Below are 17,388 nucleotides of genomic sequence, written 5' to 3' on the forward strand. Positions count from 1 at the left end.
GTCTCAGGCCGACCGGATGGAGAAAACAGAAATAGGCTTTGCCCTCACTCAAGATGGCCACTTTCCGCCTTCGCTCTCGTTGGTAAATTGGCTCTTTCGGCTCCTGTTACTCGCCCCAGCTTTTCAATTGCCCGTAGTAGCCATGGCGGCCATGAGTCTATTGCAGCGGGCCTCGGTCACTGCAGTGGCCGCTCTGTCCGGCCGCCGGCTTGGCGCTCGACTTGGATTCGGGGGCTTCCTCACCCGTGGCTTTCCGAAGACTGTCGGTGGGTGCTAGCTTTGGGAAAAGCGCGCTCAGGGGATGTGGGATGAGAGATGAAGAGCTCCTCCGGAGTGACCTTGGTGGGATCTGGAAGGAGCTGGGAGAAATTGCGGGCTTGGGGCTTGAGAGGAGAGATGGAGCGTGGGCTTTGTGAGGAGGTCGAGGGTTTTCCTGAGGTAATCAGATCGATCGTGTTTAAATCATTAATTAGCATTTGTCAAACACTTTACCACTCAGCCATCCCAGTTGGTGCTAATTTGCGGATGAAGTTGAGGTTAAAAAGGCACAGACCAGAGACCTAGGTGTCTCAGGCACCGGATTCTCTCTGTACATTCCACCCTAGGTTCTAGTCCCACAAGGTTGTAAGTCATGTTGCCCAGGAGCTCACTGATGTTAGTAGGCAGGTGGAGAGGCTCAGTGTTAACTCCTTCAGTAGGCACAGTGCCTACACCATACTTTCAGGGGTCCCTGCAAATGTTTTCCCTTTCTTTTAAAACCAGGAGGAAGAAAAAAAAAAAAAAAAAAACAAAACCTGTAATGTTAATGAATGTGTGGTAAGGAATCCAGCCTGGATTGTATTCGTTTTATATCAACGGAGTCATAAAATAGTAATTTTTAATATCTTCTTACAGTGGAAGGGGCCCATGAAGGAAAAATCCCTAGGTCCAGGAAAGTCATAATGCAGTCATGCCAGGGTTATTTGAAGCTTCTTGGAGACTGTATTGACTTCTAGGAGAGTGAATAATTATAATAGCAAAGTCTCAGATGCATTGTATTCAATCTAATTCTTTCAAAGACTCTGCGAATTAAGTACAATGTTACTATCCCCATTTTACTAATGTAGGGACTGTGACTCCGTTATTACAAAAATAATGCACTAGAGCACCAAATGTAATATTTATTGAACACCTATGTGCCATGTACCATCCTAAGATCTTAAAGATATTAATTCATTTAATCCTCTTGATCAAAAATATACTATAAGCTGTCTGCCCTGTGCAATACAAGAAGGTGGAGAGGAAGTGTACTTGAAAGCCAAAAAGATCTCCAACCTCAAAATATCTTTCTCTACCCCTTTTTTCTTCTCCCAATTTAATTTGAATTATGTCACTTCACATAGAGACTTGTCACAAAAATGATGGAAACAACTAGTGGAATTCAAGGATTTCCAGCAGGAATTTGAACCTGTTTAAAAAAAAAAAAAAAAACTACATGTGCTAACATTTCTTGATAAAATCCCTTTGTAAGCCATTTCTGATTACAAATATCCTCCTCTTCGAATACTCCCCGGAGATAGTATTTATTCATGTCTTGCTGGAGATAAACTCAGGTGAAAACCTCACTCCCAGATCCCTTTTATATGTTATTCCCCCTTTCTTGGAGTTCTGGAAGGATCAATACCAATAATCTATACCCTTTCCACTGAGACCAGGGAAGGATCTGATAGCTATATTAGAGTCTGTGTTTCAGCCTGATTCCTGCTTTCAAAGGTATTTTGCAGGTGGTTTCATCTGTCACTGTGGAATGAAAGGTTTTAATCTGTTATGTTATTGCTTATGTCTGCCCCTATGAGACTGTAAGACCCAGGAGCAGAAAACCTTGTTTTGTTTTCTCTGGAGCTAGACTGCCTACATTCAAATCCTGGCTCCAGAGTTAGTAGCTATGTGACCTTGGGTCATCATATCTTGGAAGCTAAATGGAAAGTACTTAATTGCTTGGAACCTGTGTTTCTTTATCTTTAAAAAAGAAGATGTTTATTACAAGTGTGCTTATATTCTGTTGATAGGGAAATAAATCTGATGTCTTTACTATTGACAAGTATTTATAATCCTGAAATATATTTCTGCATAGGTTAGCATCTTTCTAGAATGTCATTTTGAAAGGTGCTTGTCTCTTACCATAAGAACTGTTAGAAAAAAAAAAAAAAGAGGATGATAATTTTAACCTGCCTCATAAGGTAGTTGTGAAGAGTGAGTGGGAAAATCGACAGCACCTAGATTTAGAAGCATTGGTTTACTAACAGGCCCTGTGGCCACCCCTTTCTTATACATGTAGTACTGACATGTTATCTTCATTCACCGTCCTTGAAAACTTTCCTCAGGAAATAAGCAGATACAAGTGTTCTATTTAAATTGTTTATTAAGTGTCTAATATCAAGGAATTATAGAAATGAGTTTAAGTTCTTTCCTCAGCTGCAGTAGCTTTAATATGAAGACTGATGTGTGCACATTATGGTTTAAAAAAACTGAGAAGAAATATTTAAATGATTACATAAACAAAGTGATATGGAGTTAATTCAGATGTAGAAGATGGGGCATTTTAAGTGGATTCTGGATAGTTTTAACAGCTGCAATTGGCAGAAGAATAGAGGATGTATTTTCTGATATATCTGAATATTGGGGGGTCTTGAGATAGGTAGATGTTGAAAGAAAAGGCTTAAGAGGGAACTTGGGACCAAGTTGGGGGAGTGGAGGACTGAATACAAAACCAAAGTATCTTAACTGTTTTGTAGGCTGCAGAGTGTTTTAGCAGGAGACCAAATCAGTAGTGTGTTTTGGGAAGATGCTTCTGAATTTGGATGGCTTATAAGGGGGTGTTGGTTACTTAAGCCAGTGAGGTAAAGAAGGCAGGAAAGAAAAGTTGAATCTTAGAATCAAGAGGCCTTGACAATTGATGAATGAGGGGTAGGTGCAAGGAAGATGAATGAGTTTTTTAGCCTGGGTAATTGGGCTGGTGGAGTCATTAACTGGGAATAGTCTGAGAATGAAGGAAAGAAAATGGCTAGTTTTTGATTGTTGTCTTAGAGACACAAAACCTACGTTATCTTATTTGATCTTCACAAATATCACAGTTGTCAAAAACCATGTAAGCAGTATTCACCCTAATATTTTTAGATTGTAAGCAGGTGGCCTGACTATATCAACAACAAATCATGAAGGCTCAGAATGTTTGAGAAGAGTTTAGTGCTATGAAATATACTTTAGAACAGTTAATAATAATAATAACAGTAATAAAATAATAATAGTTATTTAGCACATTTAATGACATGAATAACTTGTTTAACAGTAAAGGTAATTATATTGAAAGCAAGCAAGCAGTTCACTTTACTAACTGCATTAATATTGCTAGAATACAGCCAGACCAAGCATTCTTCCATAGTTTTTTTATGTTACATTTTTTTTATCTGTTAATGGTGTTATGCATAATCAGTTGTCCCTAAAACCAGGTAGTTTAATCCATGTCTTTCTCTCTGGGTAGTGTGTGTGTGTTTGCCTGCCTGCCCAGTTGAAAGGGAAAGTTGGGAGTACACTGTCTCTTCTGAGTAGATTTACTTTCAGAGAGTGAGGAAGGATCCCAACTGACATTTAATTTACTTAAGAAATGTAAATTCCAGCGTATTTATGGAGCATCCACTATGTGGCAGACACTAAAAGGTACTGGGGATACAGTACTGAATAATGCAGTCCTTGACCTCATGGACTTCAACAAAATAATCAGGCTTAGTGTGTATTGCTCTAAAAGAACTAACCAAATGATATCACGGAAGATAAGTAGGAGGCCAGCTTTGGAGAGGGTAGTCAGAGAAGACCTCTTCGAGGAGGTTACATTTGAACTTGGTCCTGAAGGATGGAGGTGCGGCGGTAACTGTTCAAAGAGCCTGGGGAAAAGCTTTTCGGCAAAGAGTGCAAAAACTTGAAGTCTAGAAAGAGTTCTTGGAGTTAGAAGGAAATCATTGAGACTGATAAGTTGGAAAGGTATGCCTTTTTGTTGTAAGACAGGCCATGTGTTCTGATTCTTTGAGGAAAAGGACCTTAGATATCCTCTAGGCCAACCTGTAGAATATCCTTTTTACGTCCCACGGTTGACACTTGAATAACTCCAAAAAGGGGACTGGAGAGGCAGTCCAATTTTATTTTGAACCACTAAAATGGTTAGAAACTTCTTCCTTGTATTAAGCTGAAAATTACTCCTGGTTCCTCCTTTCAGGTCAGCACAGAATAGTGTGACCCCTTGTTATGGGATAGCCCTTCACCTATTTAAAGACACTTCTCTGCTTTCTACCCGGACTTCTTTTTTGTAGGCCAAACAATCAGTTGCATTTCTTTAAGCTTCAGTATATCAGTTTCCAGGTTGTTTGCCATACTGGTTGCTTAAGTTGGGGTATGCTCCAGATTGTTCCTCTAAAACAGTATACTCTGGGATGGACACACTTCTGCAGGTGTAATTAGGAGATGGAGGTGGGTGTTCCTCCTGTTTTGACCCTACACTTCTCGTACATAAGATTAGGATTGAATTGTCTTTGACTTTCTTGGTTACCATATCACACCAATGACTCTGCTTAAGTCTGTGAGCAACTTTTGGGAGGTCCAGTCAGGACTTTCCACTTCTTATGTTTAATCCTTTTAGATTTATCCTTTTATAAATGTGTGTGAGGACTTTTGGGGATCCTATTTCATCATCAGTGTAGTAGCCATCCTTGTAGCAGTAGCTTTGTGTCATCAGGAATGCCATTTTCACCTCATCCAGGCCATTTGTAGAAATCTCAACTTCTCAGAGCTTTGGATGGAGCCTTTTGGCAGGTTGTTGGATTAAGTAATCAGCACCTTTTGGGTATAATCGATCAGTTACCCATTATAAATTCATCTAATTTGCTACTTCTCTCACCTTTTAATGCCCCTTCCTCATACCCCCCATCTCCACCATCCTGTCTATACAGGAACCTTACTTCTGGGCCTGGTTTTTTCTGACATTGCATCCTGTTTCTTTCCTTTGTTGGAAAGAATAGTCTAGCACAGGGCCTACACATAGTAGAATAGAATTAATGAGTGGTTTGTACTATTAACCAGCTCTTTTTTTTGCATCTAGTCCACAAAGAATTCCAATGTACCTTTCAAATGATTTTCTGAAATATATAATCACTTTGCCACATTCTCTTGCTATTTTAGAAACTTTAGTAGTGTGAATTGTACACAGTAAATGCATGCCAGCTTCGAATTCTCTTGTGAATTAACTTTCTAAATTCATTGCAAGTTACTATAGGTGATACCAAAATTAAGAATATAGTTCCTACCTTCAAGACATTTATATTTCAGTGGAAGCGGTGAAAGCAAGTATGCATATCACTAGAATATACAACAGTTCAGAAGTAGGAGACATCTCATGTGATTGGGAATAATGTTGGTTTTTGGAGGTTAAAATGTCATCTGGGCCTAATAATATCAGGAGAGGGAAAGGCATTCCAGACATTTAAGGTTGAACAAAGGATACAAATCTTTATGACCTCTATTATAACTAAAATGACTTTAATGGGGAATTAGTTTTGTATTCTGCAGTGACTCCCATGGGAAATTTTTTTGAATACACTTTCATACAGCAGAAACCATAATCTCAGTTTCCCAGTAACAGTGAGATCCTTTCCTGCTTTCAGCACAAGGGCTTAGAGTGCCTGCAGTGATCCTTCCAGGCATCCAAGAAAGGGAAATCATGTAGAAATAAGCTTAGGGGTGAAATTTTGCCTCAGTTTATCTCCAGTGAGGCTTGACTGCATACTGTCCAAGGGAGAATTTGAAAAGGAGAATATTCACAACCAGAAATGGCTTACAAGGGTGCCTGGGTGACTCAGTCAGTTCAGCGTCCGACTCTTGATTTCAGCTCAGGTCATGATCTCAGGGTTGTGGGTTCGAGCTGCATTGGGCTCTGCACTGAGCATGGAGCCTGCTTAGGATTCTCTCTCTCTTTTTCTCCCTCTTTCTCTTTCTCTCTTTTCCTCTGCTCATGCTCTCTCTCTCTCTCTCTCTAAAATAAAATTGAAGAAAAGAAAGAAAGAAATGGCTTACAGACCGATTTTATCAAGATATGTTAGAGTATTTACTTTTAACAAGTTCAAGTTCCTGCTGGAGATATGTGGAATAAATATCTTTCCATCTATTTTGCTGCAAATCCCTGATGTATATTTCCTCATCATATGAAGTGACACAATTTAAGTTTATTTATTTTATAGCATTAGCAGATATTTATTGCAGAGATAAACAAAGATAATTAGCCCACCAAGAGTATCCAACCTCCCTGCCTGCTCTGGAAACAAATTTAGACAATTATTTAGATATCTCTTTAAAGCTGAATAAAAATGAAGAGAGCTAGAGTTTACAATAGTACATTAGTGTTTGTTGAAAGATACCCTATCTGCCCTGCCTTTAGTACTCAAATAAGTATGTATTTTTTGTCTTAATTCATATTAAACATTTATGAACATACATTTTCTTATAACCTGATTTTATGTCAGAATAGAACAGTATACGTTTATGAGCCTTGTATATGTAACAGGGTAATTTAATATTGCCAGCTCCTGTGCGACACAGTGGAGATCATGGGAAAAGACTGTTTATCATCAAACCTTCTGGATTCTATGACAGGCGTTTTTTGAGTTTAATGGTGAGTCAAAAATTTTGCGAAACTAAACTTTTTATATACAAATAGGAATATTTTTTTTTTTTGGCCTATTTAGAAAATAAGCATCTTTCATTTCGTAAAAGGTGTTGTTTCGTAAATTCACATTTCTTTTTTAAAAGATAATTGAGATTTTGTACTGTAATGTCTGATTTGTTACTGAATTTCTTTTTAAATTAGTGAGCTTTTCGTTCTTCATAAAAAAGGATTCGTATGTATTAGAGGTAAAAAAATGAGCCATTCCTTTATTCTCAAGATTGTGGGGTTTTGAAATGTAATCTGTGTTCACTGTGCATGCATGCGTGCATGCACACACCCACACACATACACTAAAGTCTATAAGTTATTAAACTTTGAAAATGGATTCATTTGGGGATAATTATTTATATTATTAAAATATTCTTTAAAATACCAAGGAACTCATTGAAAGACTTCCTTAAAGTAACTACATTATTTTGGACTACAATTTTTTATTTCTATATTGTTCAGGAACATTGATTTCAGAGGATGAAGTGGGGTACCAGCTATATATTTGTATCTCAAGGCTCTTTAAGGAAAAGTAGAGGCCTGGCAGATAGAAGATTGTCTGGATGCTGCCCTCTAGACCTCTTGCTCGCCCATTGTGCTCAATGCCCCTCTTCACTCTCCTGGTTGAGCTCCCACTTTTCTTGTCATGACCAACTCAAACTCTACAGTGGGTAACAACACCCAGATGTTTTTGCACTTCCCATCTTAATACAAAAATTTCTCAACTTTTATTACATCGCCTTAACCAAAAATGGGAAAATCACTTAAACATATATTGTATTACCCTTTTACAATTAATCCTTACTTTTTCTTTCATTTTTGCTTCCAAATATAGGCATCTAAAAGTTAGAGCAAAAGAAAACCTCGGAAATAAATACTTTGGTACCACATCTCCAATATGGCAAATTTATTTGACAGGCAATGGAAGGAAATCCAAAATTGAAGACAGTTATTTAAGAGTGGGGAAAGAAAGTTAGGTAATGGTTATGTTACGTGAAAACTATTTTTTAATCTCAACAGAAATTCTACATTTTGTTGACTGGGATTCCAGTAGCAATTGGCATAACTCTGGTGAATATATTCATTGGTAAGTACCTCTCCAACCAAACTGGTAAATTTTTAAAACCCATGTACATTAATAACAGAAGGAAATTATGAATGTTATAAGAAAATATTATTTAAATAATAAACATGAGATTTTATTTTACAGTAACCAGATCTCAATCTGCAACAGGGTACAATGTTGTTTTTTTAAAGATTTTTTTTCCCTTCAAGAACCTTGAAGGTCACCAACTCTGTACAGAGGCCACAAATGGCTTCAGAAAGCCTTGTTTTCCTCCTTCTTGTTATTTCTCCAAACCAGCTTTGACAAGTCTGAATAAAAAAAAATAAAAATAGAGATAGAGGTGGAAGAGAGGCTAAAGGATGGAAGAATTTTTTTATGCATCTTGGAACATGTAAAATTATAATCTAAAAAAGAATGAAACTGTGAATGACAGTGCAAATTAGATTTTCATGGGAAACTCTGCCCAAACTACTTCTAACATCTTGACTCCTAAAATATTTTGTCTAGTAGTGGTAGGGAAAACCAGAGGGAATAATGTGTCTTTTATTATATTTTGTTACGTTGTATAAAAACAATGTGAAACTCTCCTATCATGCCTTAGACAATAGACAATGCCTTACAAGTAGAAGACATCTAAAAAATACCTAATGAATGAAATTATTTTATTTTTTTAATTTTTTTTTATTTTTTTTTTCTAACGTTTATTTATTTTTGAGACAGAGAGAGACAGAGCATGAACGGGGGAGGAGCAGAGAGAGAGGGAGACACAGAATCGGAAACAGGCTCCAGGCTGTGAGCCATCAGCCCAGAGCCCGACGCGGGGCTCGAACTCACAGACCGCGAGACCGTGACCTGAGCTGAAGTCGGACGCTTAACCGACTGAGCCACCCAGGCGCCCCATGAATGAAATGATTTTAAACCACATTAAAGTTAATCTAAAATACAGGTGACCCTTGAACGACGTGTTGGTATCAACCCCTTGCTCAGTCAGAGATCCACATACAAGTTTTTGACTCCCCCAAAACTTAACTACTGATTGACCAGAAACCTTACTGATAACATAAACAGTTGGTTAACACATACTTTGTGTATTTTTTGTATTATACAAAGTATTCTTTGTATAAAGTGATAAAGAATTCTTGTGATAAAGTTAGCTAGAGAAAAGACAGTGTTATTAAAAAAATGATAAAGAAGGGCGCTTGGGTGGCTCAGTTGGTTAAGCGTCCAACTCTTGATTTCAGCTCTAGTTATCATCTCATGGTTCGAGTTCAAGCTTCATATCGGGCTCTGTGCTGAGTTGCAGAGCCTGCTTGGGATTCTCTGTCTCCCTCTCTCTCTGCTCCTCCCCTGCTCCCACACTCTCCTCTCAAATAAATAAACTTTAAAAAAAAAAGAGAGAGGGGCGCCTGGGTGGCTCAGTCGGTTAAGCGTCCGACTTCAGCCAGGTCACGATCTCCTGGTCCGGGAGTTCGAGCCCCGCATCGGGCTCTGGGCTGATGGCTCAGAGCCTGGAGCCTGTTTCCGATTCTGTGTCTCCCTCTCTCTATGCTCCTCCCCCGTTCATGCTCTGTCTCTCTCTGTCTCAAAAATAAATAAACGTTAAAAAAGATTTAAAAAAAAAAAAAAAGAAAATACAGTACTGTACTGTAAAAGAATCCACGTGTAAGTGACCCCATGCCATTCAAAACCATGTTGTTCAAGGGTCAACTGTATTTGATATCTTCATTAGTACAGAGCTTTCTTTAAAACCACAAGAGGTTGGTTTCTTAAATAGTGGGAAATTAATATTACAAACTGCTGATACTAATTGTACATCACTATTTTCTCTTATTAGGTGAGGCTGAGTTAGCAGAAATTCCAGAAGGCTATATCCCAGAACACTGGGAATACTTCAAGGTTGGTATAGGCCATTGAAAGTTAACTTTCCATTAGGTGCCTTGTCAGTGTACCGATTAATGTCTCAATTTAGCAATTATGATATATTCAATTTTTGGTGTGAGGGAGATGACACATTTTGTGCTCACTTTTTACAAGCAACTTCTTTTGGTCATTTGTTTTATTGCTTTATGCTGTATGGTTTTTTAAAGAATGACTCTGCAGTGCATTCTCATCCTAGCATATTAACCATCAGAACATATCCTAAGTTCAATGCCATAGGAAAGATTTTACCAATACTAATGCTTAGCTATTCTTTATCAAGCACCTACTGTGTAGCAGGGGCTGTGGTAGTGTTTTGTAAATATTACCATGTTCCATGTGAAATGTGCTATTATTACCCCCAATTCAGAGGTGAGGAGACTGAGGCATAAAAGAGGAGAAGTGACCTGTCCAAAAGGTAGGGCCAGTATTTGAACCTACGCAGGCTTGATCTGAGAGCCTGCACTGTCATTTTAGCACACTGTCCCTGCTACTAAAACAGCAGCGTCGGGCTGCTACGAAAGCAGCATCAGGTTCTGCACTGATGGTGCGGGGCCTGCTTGGGAATCTCTAAAGTTAATTCTGTTACGTGTCTTTATAAGTGTTGTGGTGAGATGGCCTTGAGTAGAGTATATTCTGTCATGTTTTATTATCTGACTGAACTATATTTCAGAAAAATATATCATTAATATAGCATTATTATATCTTAAGGCAAGCCATACAAATAGTTTATCTGTGCTGAGAGAAGGAGCTTCAGTTTTTCATCACCAAACCCTGGGTTTAGCTCTTAAATTAGCCACTTAAGATCCTCAGTGTAGTATAATGGCAAACGCACAGATTTTGGAGTCAGACAGACCCAGTTTGCATCCAGATCCTGGCACTTAGTAACTGTATAACTTTGCAAAATTTGCTCATCTATAAAATGGGGACAAAAATAATATCCACCTAATGGATTAAAGTAATTTAAAAAATATATAAAGTAGTTAGCATTTAGTTAGTATTATTGATTTACCTGAGATGGGCATTTTTTTAATATTAAATATAATTTATTATCAGATTGGTTTCCATACAACACCCAGTGTTCATCTCAACAGGTGTCCTTCTCAATGCCCAAGAGATGGCCATTTTGAGGAATAGTAAACTGAAAAAGCAAAGTAGTGTTCAGAAAATAATAAACAAATTTTCTCTTGTAGCATCCTATCTCAAGATGGATTGCCCGAACTTTCTTTGATAGTCCCGAAAAGAATTATGAAAAAACAATGGCTATCCTTCGAATTGAAGCTGAAAAGGCTGATTTACGGTAAAAAAGGGGAGGGGGGCAGGAAAGAAATTCCTTCCTTAGTATTGTAAGCCATAAGAAAAAAATTAAGCTGTTTCAACACTTTAGGATGCTCCATGTAAAACAATGAAGATGGGGATGGATCTGGCCTGTTTAGAGTGGAGTTTATGAGTTGGAAACTGAGACTATTGGTTGATAATATCTGTCAGAGTAAAAGGAATTCTTTTTAAAATATCTCACTCTTTTGGGGCGCCTGGGTGGCTCAGTCAGTTGAGTGTCCGACTTTGGCTCAGGTCTCATGATCTCACAGTTCATGGGTTTGAGCCCCACACTGGGCTCTGTGCTGACAGCTCAGAGCCTGGAGCCTGCTTCGGATTCTGTGTCTCCCTCTCTCTCTGCACCCAGCCGCACCCCCGCCCCCTGCCCCGGGCTCACTCTCTCTCACTCTCTCTCTCCAAAAAAGACACTAAAAAAAATTTTTTTTTTAATTCTTACTCTTTTAAATGCAGGGAAGCCCTCTCCTCCATCTATGCCCCACCTCCCTCAATTTCCTTTCCTCCTCTACCTAGTCTCATCCTTAAAAGTGACTATTTAATTATTTCTTATATATGTCCCTAGGAGAAAATTTATGCCTTAAAAATATATTTTGTATATCATTTGAAAATATATTAACACAAATAGAATCCTCTTATAGACACCGCTCTGTACCTTGCCTTCATTTCACTTAAATAGATCTTGGTGATCTTTCTATAATAGTACGTACCCTGTTCATTTTAATGGCTGCATTATATATTTTACTGGATGGGTGTACCTTAATTTTTTTAACCAGTCCCTTGTTGGTACTTTGGTTCTTTATAAGTTTTTTGATAATATACATAGTGCTGTAGTCAATATCCTTCTACATAGACTTCTGCATATTTATTTAGTATATCTGGAATATAAATTTCCTAGCAGTGGCACTGATAAACCAAATGTTATATGTTTAGATTTTAGATAGATGTTGCCAAACACTTTCCCAAAACATTGTTTATCAGTTGTTTTTTCTGTCACCAATACATGATAATTTCTGCTTTCCATACCATTCCCTGTAAATGGAATTTATCAAGCCTAAACATTTTGCTGATAAGATAGTTGAAACATGTTATTTCATTATTTCAATTTTGTATTTTTTTGTAAGGTTGAGTATTTTTTCACAAAAAAATCTACTAGCTGTATTTGCTTTCCTGTAAATGGCCTTTTTTTCTACTAATGTATACATTTAACTAAAATATCTTTTTGTTTGTGTTGCAAGTATGTTTTCCTGACTTGTCATTTGTGTTTTGATAATGTAAAATTTTTTGCAGCCTAAGTGTTTTTATGTTTCAGGTTAACAGAAGTGTAGTAGTGGTAATGTGTTTCTGAACACTTACTATGTATCAGTGTTTTAATTACTTATATATATTTACTCATTTAATTATTGTCAAGTTTGTCAGTCCTTTTCCTTAGCTTTTGGGATTTTGTGTCATGCACAGGTTTTTGATAGTAATTAAATAGGGAAATATTTAAGTCCAAATTATTATTTTTTTTAATGTTCACTCATGGTTCCTTTTGCTACTTTTAAATGTGATCCTGTCTGAGATTTATTTTAGTGTTTGTAGTGAGGTTTACATACAGTCATATGCATCCATTAAGTTCAGTGGGTTTTGACCAAGGAAAATAGCTGTGTAACCATCTCAATCACCTACTGAGCCTCTTTCTTGTGCCTTCAGTCATTCCCCATCCCCTACTCTTGGTCCCAGTCTACCACTGATCTGCTTTCTGTTATTCTCTTTTAAACTTAATAGTTTATAAAAATTGCTATGATAGTAAAAAATATATATATATATTTAAATGATTAAAAGAACTAGATATGTAATCATACATGTATATAGTTACCATATGGAATTGTTATGTATTTAAGAGCATGGAACCAGCAATATGGCTCATACTTAGTAACATTGGACTTTTTTGAACCTCAGACATACACCTTTGAGTTCCAATTAAAAGTTAGATCCTAGAATTCCTTAGACATATAGAGATTTTAAATAATTTCCAAACAAAGTAAAAACCAAAACAAAAGCATGACTTCTACCCCCAAAGGAAAGATGCTGTTGTGAGGATGGAACAGGAGTACCTATGTTTTTAAAAAAGTATATGTTTAGGTGAGCGCCTGGGTGGCTCAGTTGGTTAAGCGTCAGATTCTTGATTTTGGCTCAGGTCATGATGTCACGGTTCACGGGTTTGAGCCCCACGTTGGGCTCTGCACTGATAGCATCGGGCCTGCTTGGGATTCTCTCTTCCCCTCCTCTGCTCATGCTGTCTCTCTCAAAAATAAGTAAACATTAAAAAAAATTTTTTTAAGTATATGTATAGGTATTTGGAAAACTGAAGCATAAAAGAAAGATACAAAATAGAAAGGGACTGTCTCCCATAATTGTTTCTGCCTAAAGATAACTATTATTTTTTGCCCTCCACATTTTTTAATACTCTCTGCATGTGTATGAATACATATTAGTTTCTGGTTTTTAGTGAAATGGGAAGATGCTACACATATTCATTTTATACTTTGCATTTTTAAGCTAACCCTATATGTATCATCTCTATTTACTATATACAGATTTTCTTCATTCTTTTTTTTTTTTTTAATTTTTTTTTCAACATTTATTTATTTTTTGGGACAGAGAGAGACAGAGCATGAACAGGGGAGGGGCAGAGAGAGAGGGAGACACAGAATTGGAAACAGGCTCCAGGCTCTGAGCCATCAGCCCAGAGCCCAACGCGGGGCTCAAACTCACGGACCGCGAGATCGTGACCTGGCTGAAGTCAGACGCTTAACCGACTGCGCCACCCAGGCGCCCCTTCTTCATTCTTTTTAACAGGTGCCTAGTAGTCTATTGTAAGGGTAAAACCAGTCCTCCTTATGAATATTTTAATATTTGCATTTTGGATAATTACATTCTAAAGAGTAGAAAAAAAGGATAATATAATATATAATCCTTAAAAAAAAAGAATACACTCTCTTACATACACAATACAAAGGTAGGTAGTCTCTCATAGGTAGGGTTAGCGGGCTGGTTAAGGTTAATAAAGTGCATTATTTAACTGTGATAAATTTCCAGTCAGATGAAAAACTTAATATGTAGTCTATAAAAATGGAAAGGAAAGGTTTCGTGGAAAGGGCCTATTTCAAAAATATGTGGTCTCAAGAGGGTTTTCTAGAAGGCAAGAAGATAGGAGATGCATTACCACTATTCAAGTGAAAGTGATCCATCCAGATAAAGAGCTGGGACAAGAGGAAAGAATAGATTACCAATTCAAGTGATGTTTTAGTGATTAAAAACAGTATCTGTGGGCTAACTACATAAGCAAGATAATGAAAGTCAAAAATAAGCTCCAAATTTTTCTTATAGGTGCATATCAGATAAATGTATACACATGGATCTGTGGAGGTATATTAATACTTTACATACATACATACATAAATTTATTTATTTATTTAGAGAGAAAGAGCGTATGTGTGAGCATGGGAGGAGCAGAGGGAGAGAGAATTTGAAGAAGAATTTGAAGAATAGTCAGTTCAGAGCCTGATACGAGACTTGCTCCCCTGACCCTGGGATCATGACCTGAGCTGAAATCAAGAGTCAGATGCCCAAACGACTGAGTCATCCTGGTGTCCCTTACATAAAGTACTTTAGATAATACTTTACACAAAATCAAAAGACTCTCTTTATGGAGATAATTCATTAATTTTGCAGTTGGAAATGATGGAATCACAGTATTGCTGTTCTGTTTGTTACAGATTAAAGGAGCTAGAAGTCCGAAAGTTAATGCGTGCAAGAGGCGATGGTCCCTGGTATCAGTATCCAACCATTGACAAGGCGCTGATTGATCATTCTCCAAAAGCAACTCCTGACAACTAATCCTTTGTTTCTCTAAATACAAAATATATTCTCTTTAGGGGAAAATTAATTAATACATTCTGTATTTTTTGTTCACGTGATGAATAAAAGATCTCCATTGCTTTTTTTCTCAGCATTGGTTGAGATTAAAATTTTGTGTGGGATTTTAATTTTTTTCAGTTTTATTGAGGCATAATTGACAAAATTGCAAGACATTTGAAGTGTACATTATGATGATTTGGTATACACTGTGAAAGGCAGATTAAGACTTGATTTGTGGGTTTTGCTTCCTCTAAGGTTTATCATATAATAAAAAAAAAACTTGGACAAATAGAAATTTACGAACTACTAATGGTGTAACTTTAAAAGTCTAATGTTTTAATTGATAATTAGAAATTACAGAAGTCTAATTATGTTAAATATCGGGAAATCTAGTAGTTTGCATACATATCTGTATTGTAGATATCTAGATTATTCAGAGGCAATTCAGAATTTTAAAGTACGTATATTGAACTAACAATATAACATAATGACACCTTTTTTTTTTTTTCAGTATATGAAGTTTATTGTCAAATTGGTTTCCATACAACACCCAGTGCTCATCCCAAAAGGGGCCCTCCTCAATACCCATCACCCACCCTCCCCTCCCTCCCACCCCCCATCAACCCTCAGTTTGTTCTCAGTTTTTAAGAGTCTCTTATGCTTTGGCTCTCTCCCACTCTAACCTCTTTTTTTTTTTTTTTTTTTCCTTCCCCTCCCCCATGGGTTTCTGAGAGTGAAACCATATGGTATCTGTCTTTCTCTGTATGGCTTATTTCTCTTAGCATAACACTCTCCAGTTCCATCCATGTTGCTACAAAGGGCCATATTTCATTCTTTCTCATTGCCACGTAGTACTCCATTGTGTATATAAACCACAATTTCTTTATCCATTCATCAGTTGATGGACATTTAGGCTCTTTCCATAATTTGGCTATTGTTGAGAGTGCTGCTATAAACATTGGGGTACAAGTGCCCCTATGCATCAGTACTCCTGTATCCCTTGGGTAAATTCCTAGCAGTGCTATTGCTGGGTCATAGGGTAGGTCTATTTTTAATTTTTTGAGGAACCTCCACACTGTTTTCCAGAGTGGCTGCACCAATTTGCATTCCCACCAACAGTGCAAGAGGGTTCCCATTTCTCCACATCCTCTCTAGCATCTATAGTCTCCTGATTTGTTCATTTGGTATGCTGAAAACTATAGAAAGCTTATGAAGGAAATTGAAGAAGATTTAAAGAAATGGAAAAACATTCCGTGCTCATGGATTGGAAGAATAAATATTGTCAAAATGTCAATACTACCCAAAGCTATCTACACATTTAATGACACCTTAATAAACAGTTTTTCAGTGAATAAATCTGTTTAATATTTTCATGTTTTTTGGCCATAAACTGTTTTTTTGTCATTAAAGTGATTTTTATTGAAGTACAGTTGACACACAATGTTACATTAGTTTCAGATGTAGTATAATATTGTGCTTTTTATTTTTATTATGTTTGTTTATTTTTGAGAGAGAGAGAAACAGAGTATGAGCAAGGGAGGGGCAGAGACAGATGGAGATACAGAATCTGAAGCAGGCTCCAGGCTCTGAGCTGTCAGCACAGAGCCTGACACGGGGCTCAAACCCAGGAGCTGTGAGATCATGACCTGAGCCGAAGTCAGATGCTTAACTGGCTGAGCCACTCAGGTGCCCCTATGTTGTTCTTTTTAAATGCACAGAGATGTGCACATCTTTTGCTTAGATGCAATCTCTTTAAGATTCTTAGAGTCCTTTTTTTGTAAACATGAGATGTTCCACAAGGTAAAATGATTACTTGCCAAGATTATAAAATGTGAGTAAAGGCTAAAATAATGGTTGTCATGTGTTAAGCATTTACTGTTGGTTGAGCACTATGCTAAATGACTGCATTTTCACATTAATTTCAAAATCACCTTATGAGGTACTATCACTTTATGTTTTACAGATGAGAGATTGAGGCTCAGATTTTAAACACATATTCAATATTTACAAAAATCAATATTTACACTTCAACTTCCAGAATGACCTCTAGCTTCAAAAGTCCATATTTTCAGGAAATATCTTTTCAGTGCCCTGATGCCCTGAAGGCACTTAATGCCCTTTACAATCCAGCCAAGATCCTCTGGAGTAGCTGTGTTTTCTTATTTACCCAGCAGAGGGCTGCCTCACCTAGCTACTTCCAAATTTCATTCTGAAGGTTTCCCCGTGCGGTCTACTTACCACCTCGTTTTTGTTTTTTTTTTTTTTTTTATGTTTATTTTTGAGAGAGAGAAAGCGAGTAGAGGAGGGGCAGAGAGAGAGGGAGACACAGATCTGAAACAGGCTTCAGGCTCTGTGCTGACAGTTCAGGGCTCGAGCTCACGAACGGTGAGATCATGACCTGAGACAAGTCACTCCTTAACCGACAGAGTCA

The 17,388-nt window shown here is 37.3% G+C and overlaps 1 protein-coding gene across 2 annotated transcripts; it reads left to right on the forward strand.

Annotated features, from left to right (window-relative positions):
* The first annotated feature begins 41 nt into the window (after window positions 1-41).
* NDUFB5 (NADH:ubiquinone oxidoreductase subunit B5) lies at window positions 42-15,242 on the forward strand. Of its 2 annotated transcripts, XM_040480826.1 has the most exons (6): window positions 59-266; window positions 6,606-6,694; window positions 7,757-7,823; window positions 9,637-9,698; window positions 10,913-11,019; window positions 14,816-15,071. In XM_040480826.1, exons 1-6 carry the CDS (start codon window positions 143-145, stop codon window positions 14,934-14,936), a joined length of 570 nt encoding a protein of 189 aa, XP_040336760.1. In that variant the 5' UTR covers window positions 59-142; the 3' UTR covers window positions 14,937-15,071. The 2 variants fall into 2 exon arrangements, with proteins under 2 accessions (XP_040336761.1, XP_040336760.1); XM_040480827.1 differs by lacking the exon at window positions 10,913-11,019 and having other exon boundaries at window positions 42-266; window positions 14,816-15,242.
* The last annotated feature ends 2,146 nt before the right edge of the window (window positions 15,243-17,388 follow it).

This window comes from Herpailurus yagouaroundi, unplaced genomic scaffold (assembly GCF_014898765.1).
Source record: "Herpailurus yagouaroundi ecotype Mexico unplaced genomic scaffold, PumYag 159, whole genome shotgun sequence".
Classification (NCBI taxonomy): domain Eukaryota; kingdom Metazoa; phylum Chordata; class Mammalia; order Carnivora; family Felidae; genus Herpailurus; species Herpailurus yagouaroundi.

Coding starts and splice junctions, on each gene's coding strand:
- NDUFB5 (XM_040480826.1), top strand. CDS start 143: ATGGCGGCCATGAGTCTATTGCAGCGGGCCTCGGTCACTGCAGTGGCC. Junction 6,695..7,756: donor GGCGTTTTTTGAGTTTAATG/GTGAGTCAAAAA, acceptor TAATCTCAACAG/AAATTCTACATTTTGTTGAC. Junction 9,699..10,912: donor AACACTGGGAATACTTCAAG/GTTGGTATAGGC, acceptor TTTCTCTTGTAG/CATCCTATCTCAAGATGGAT.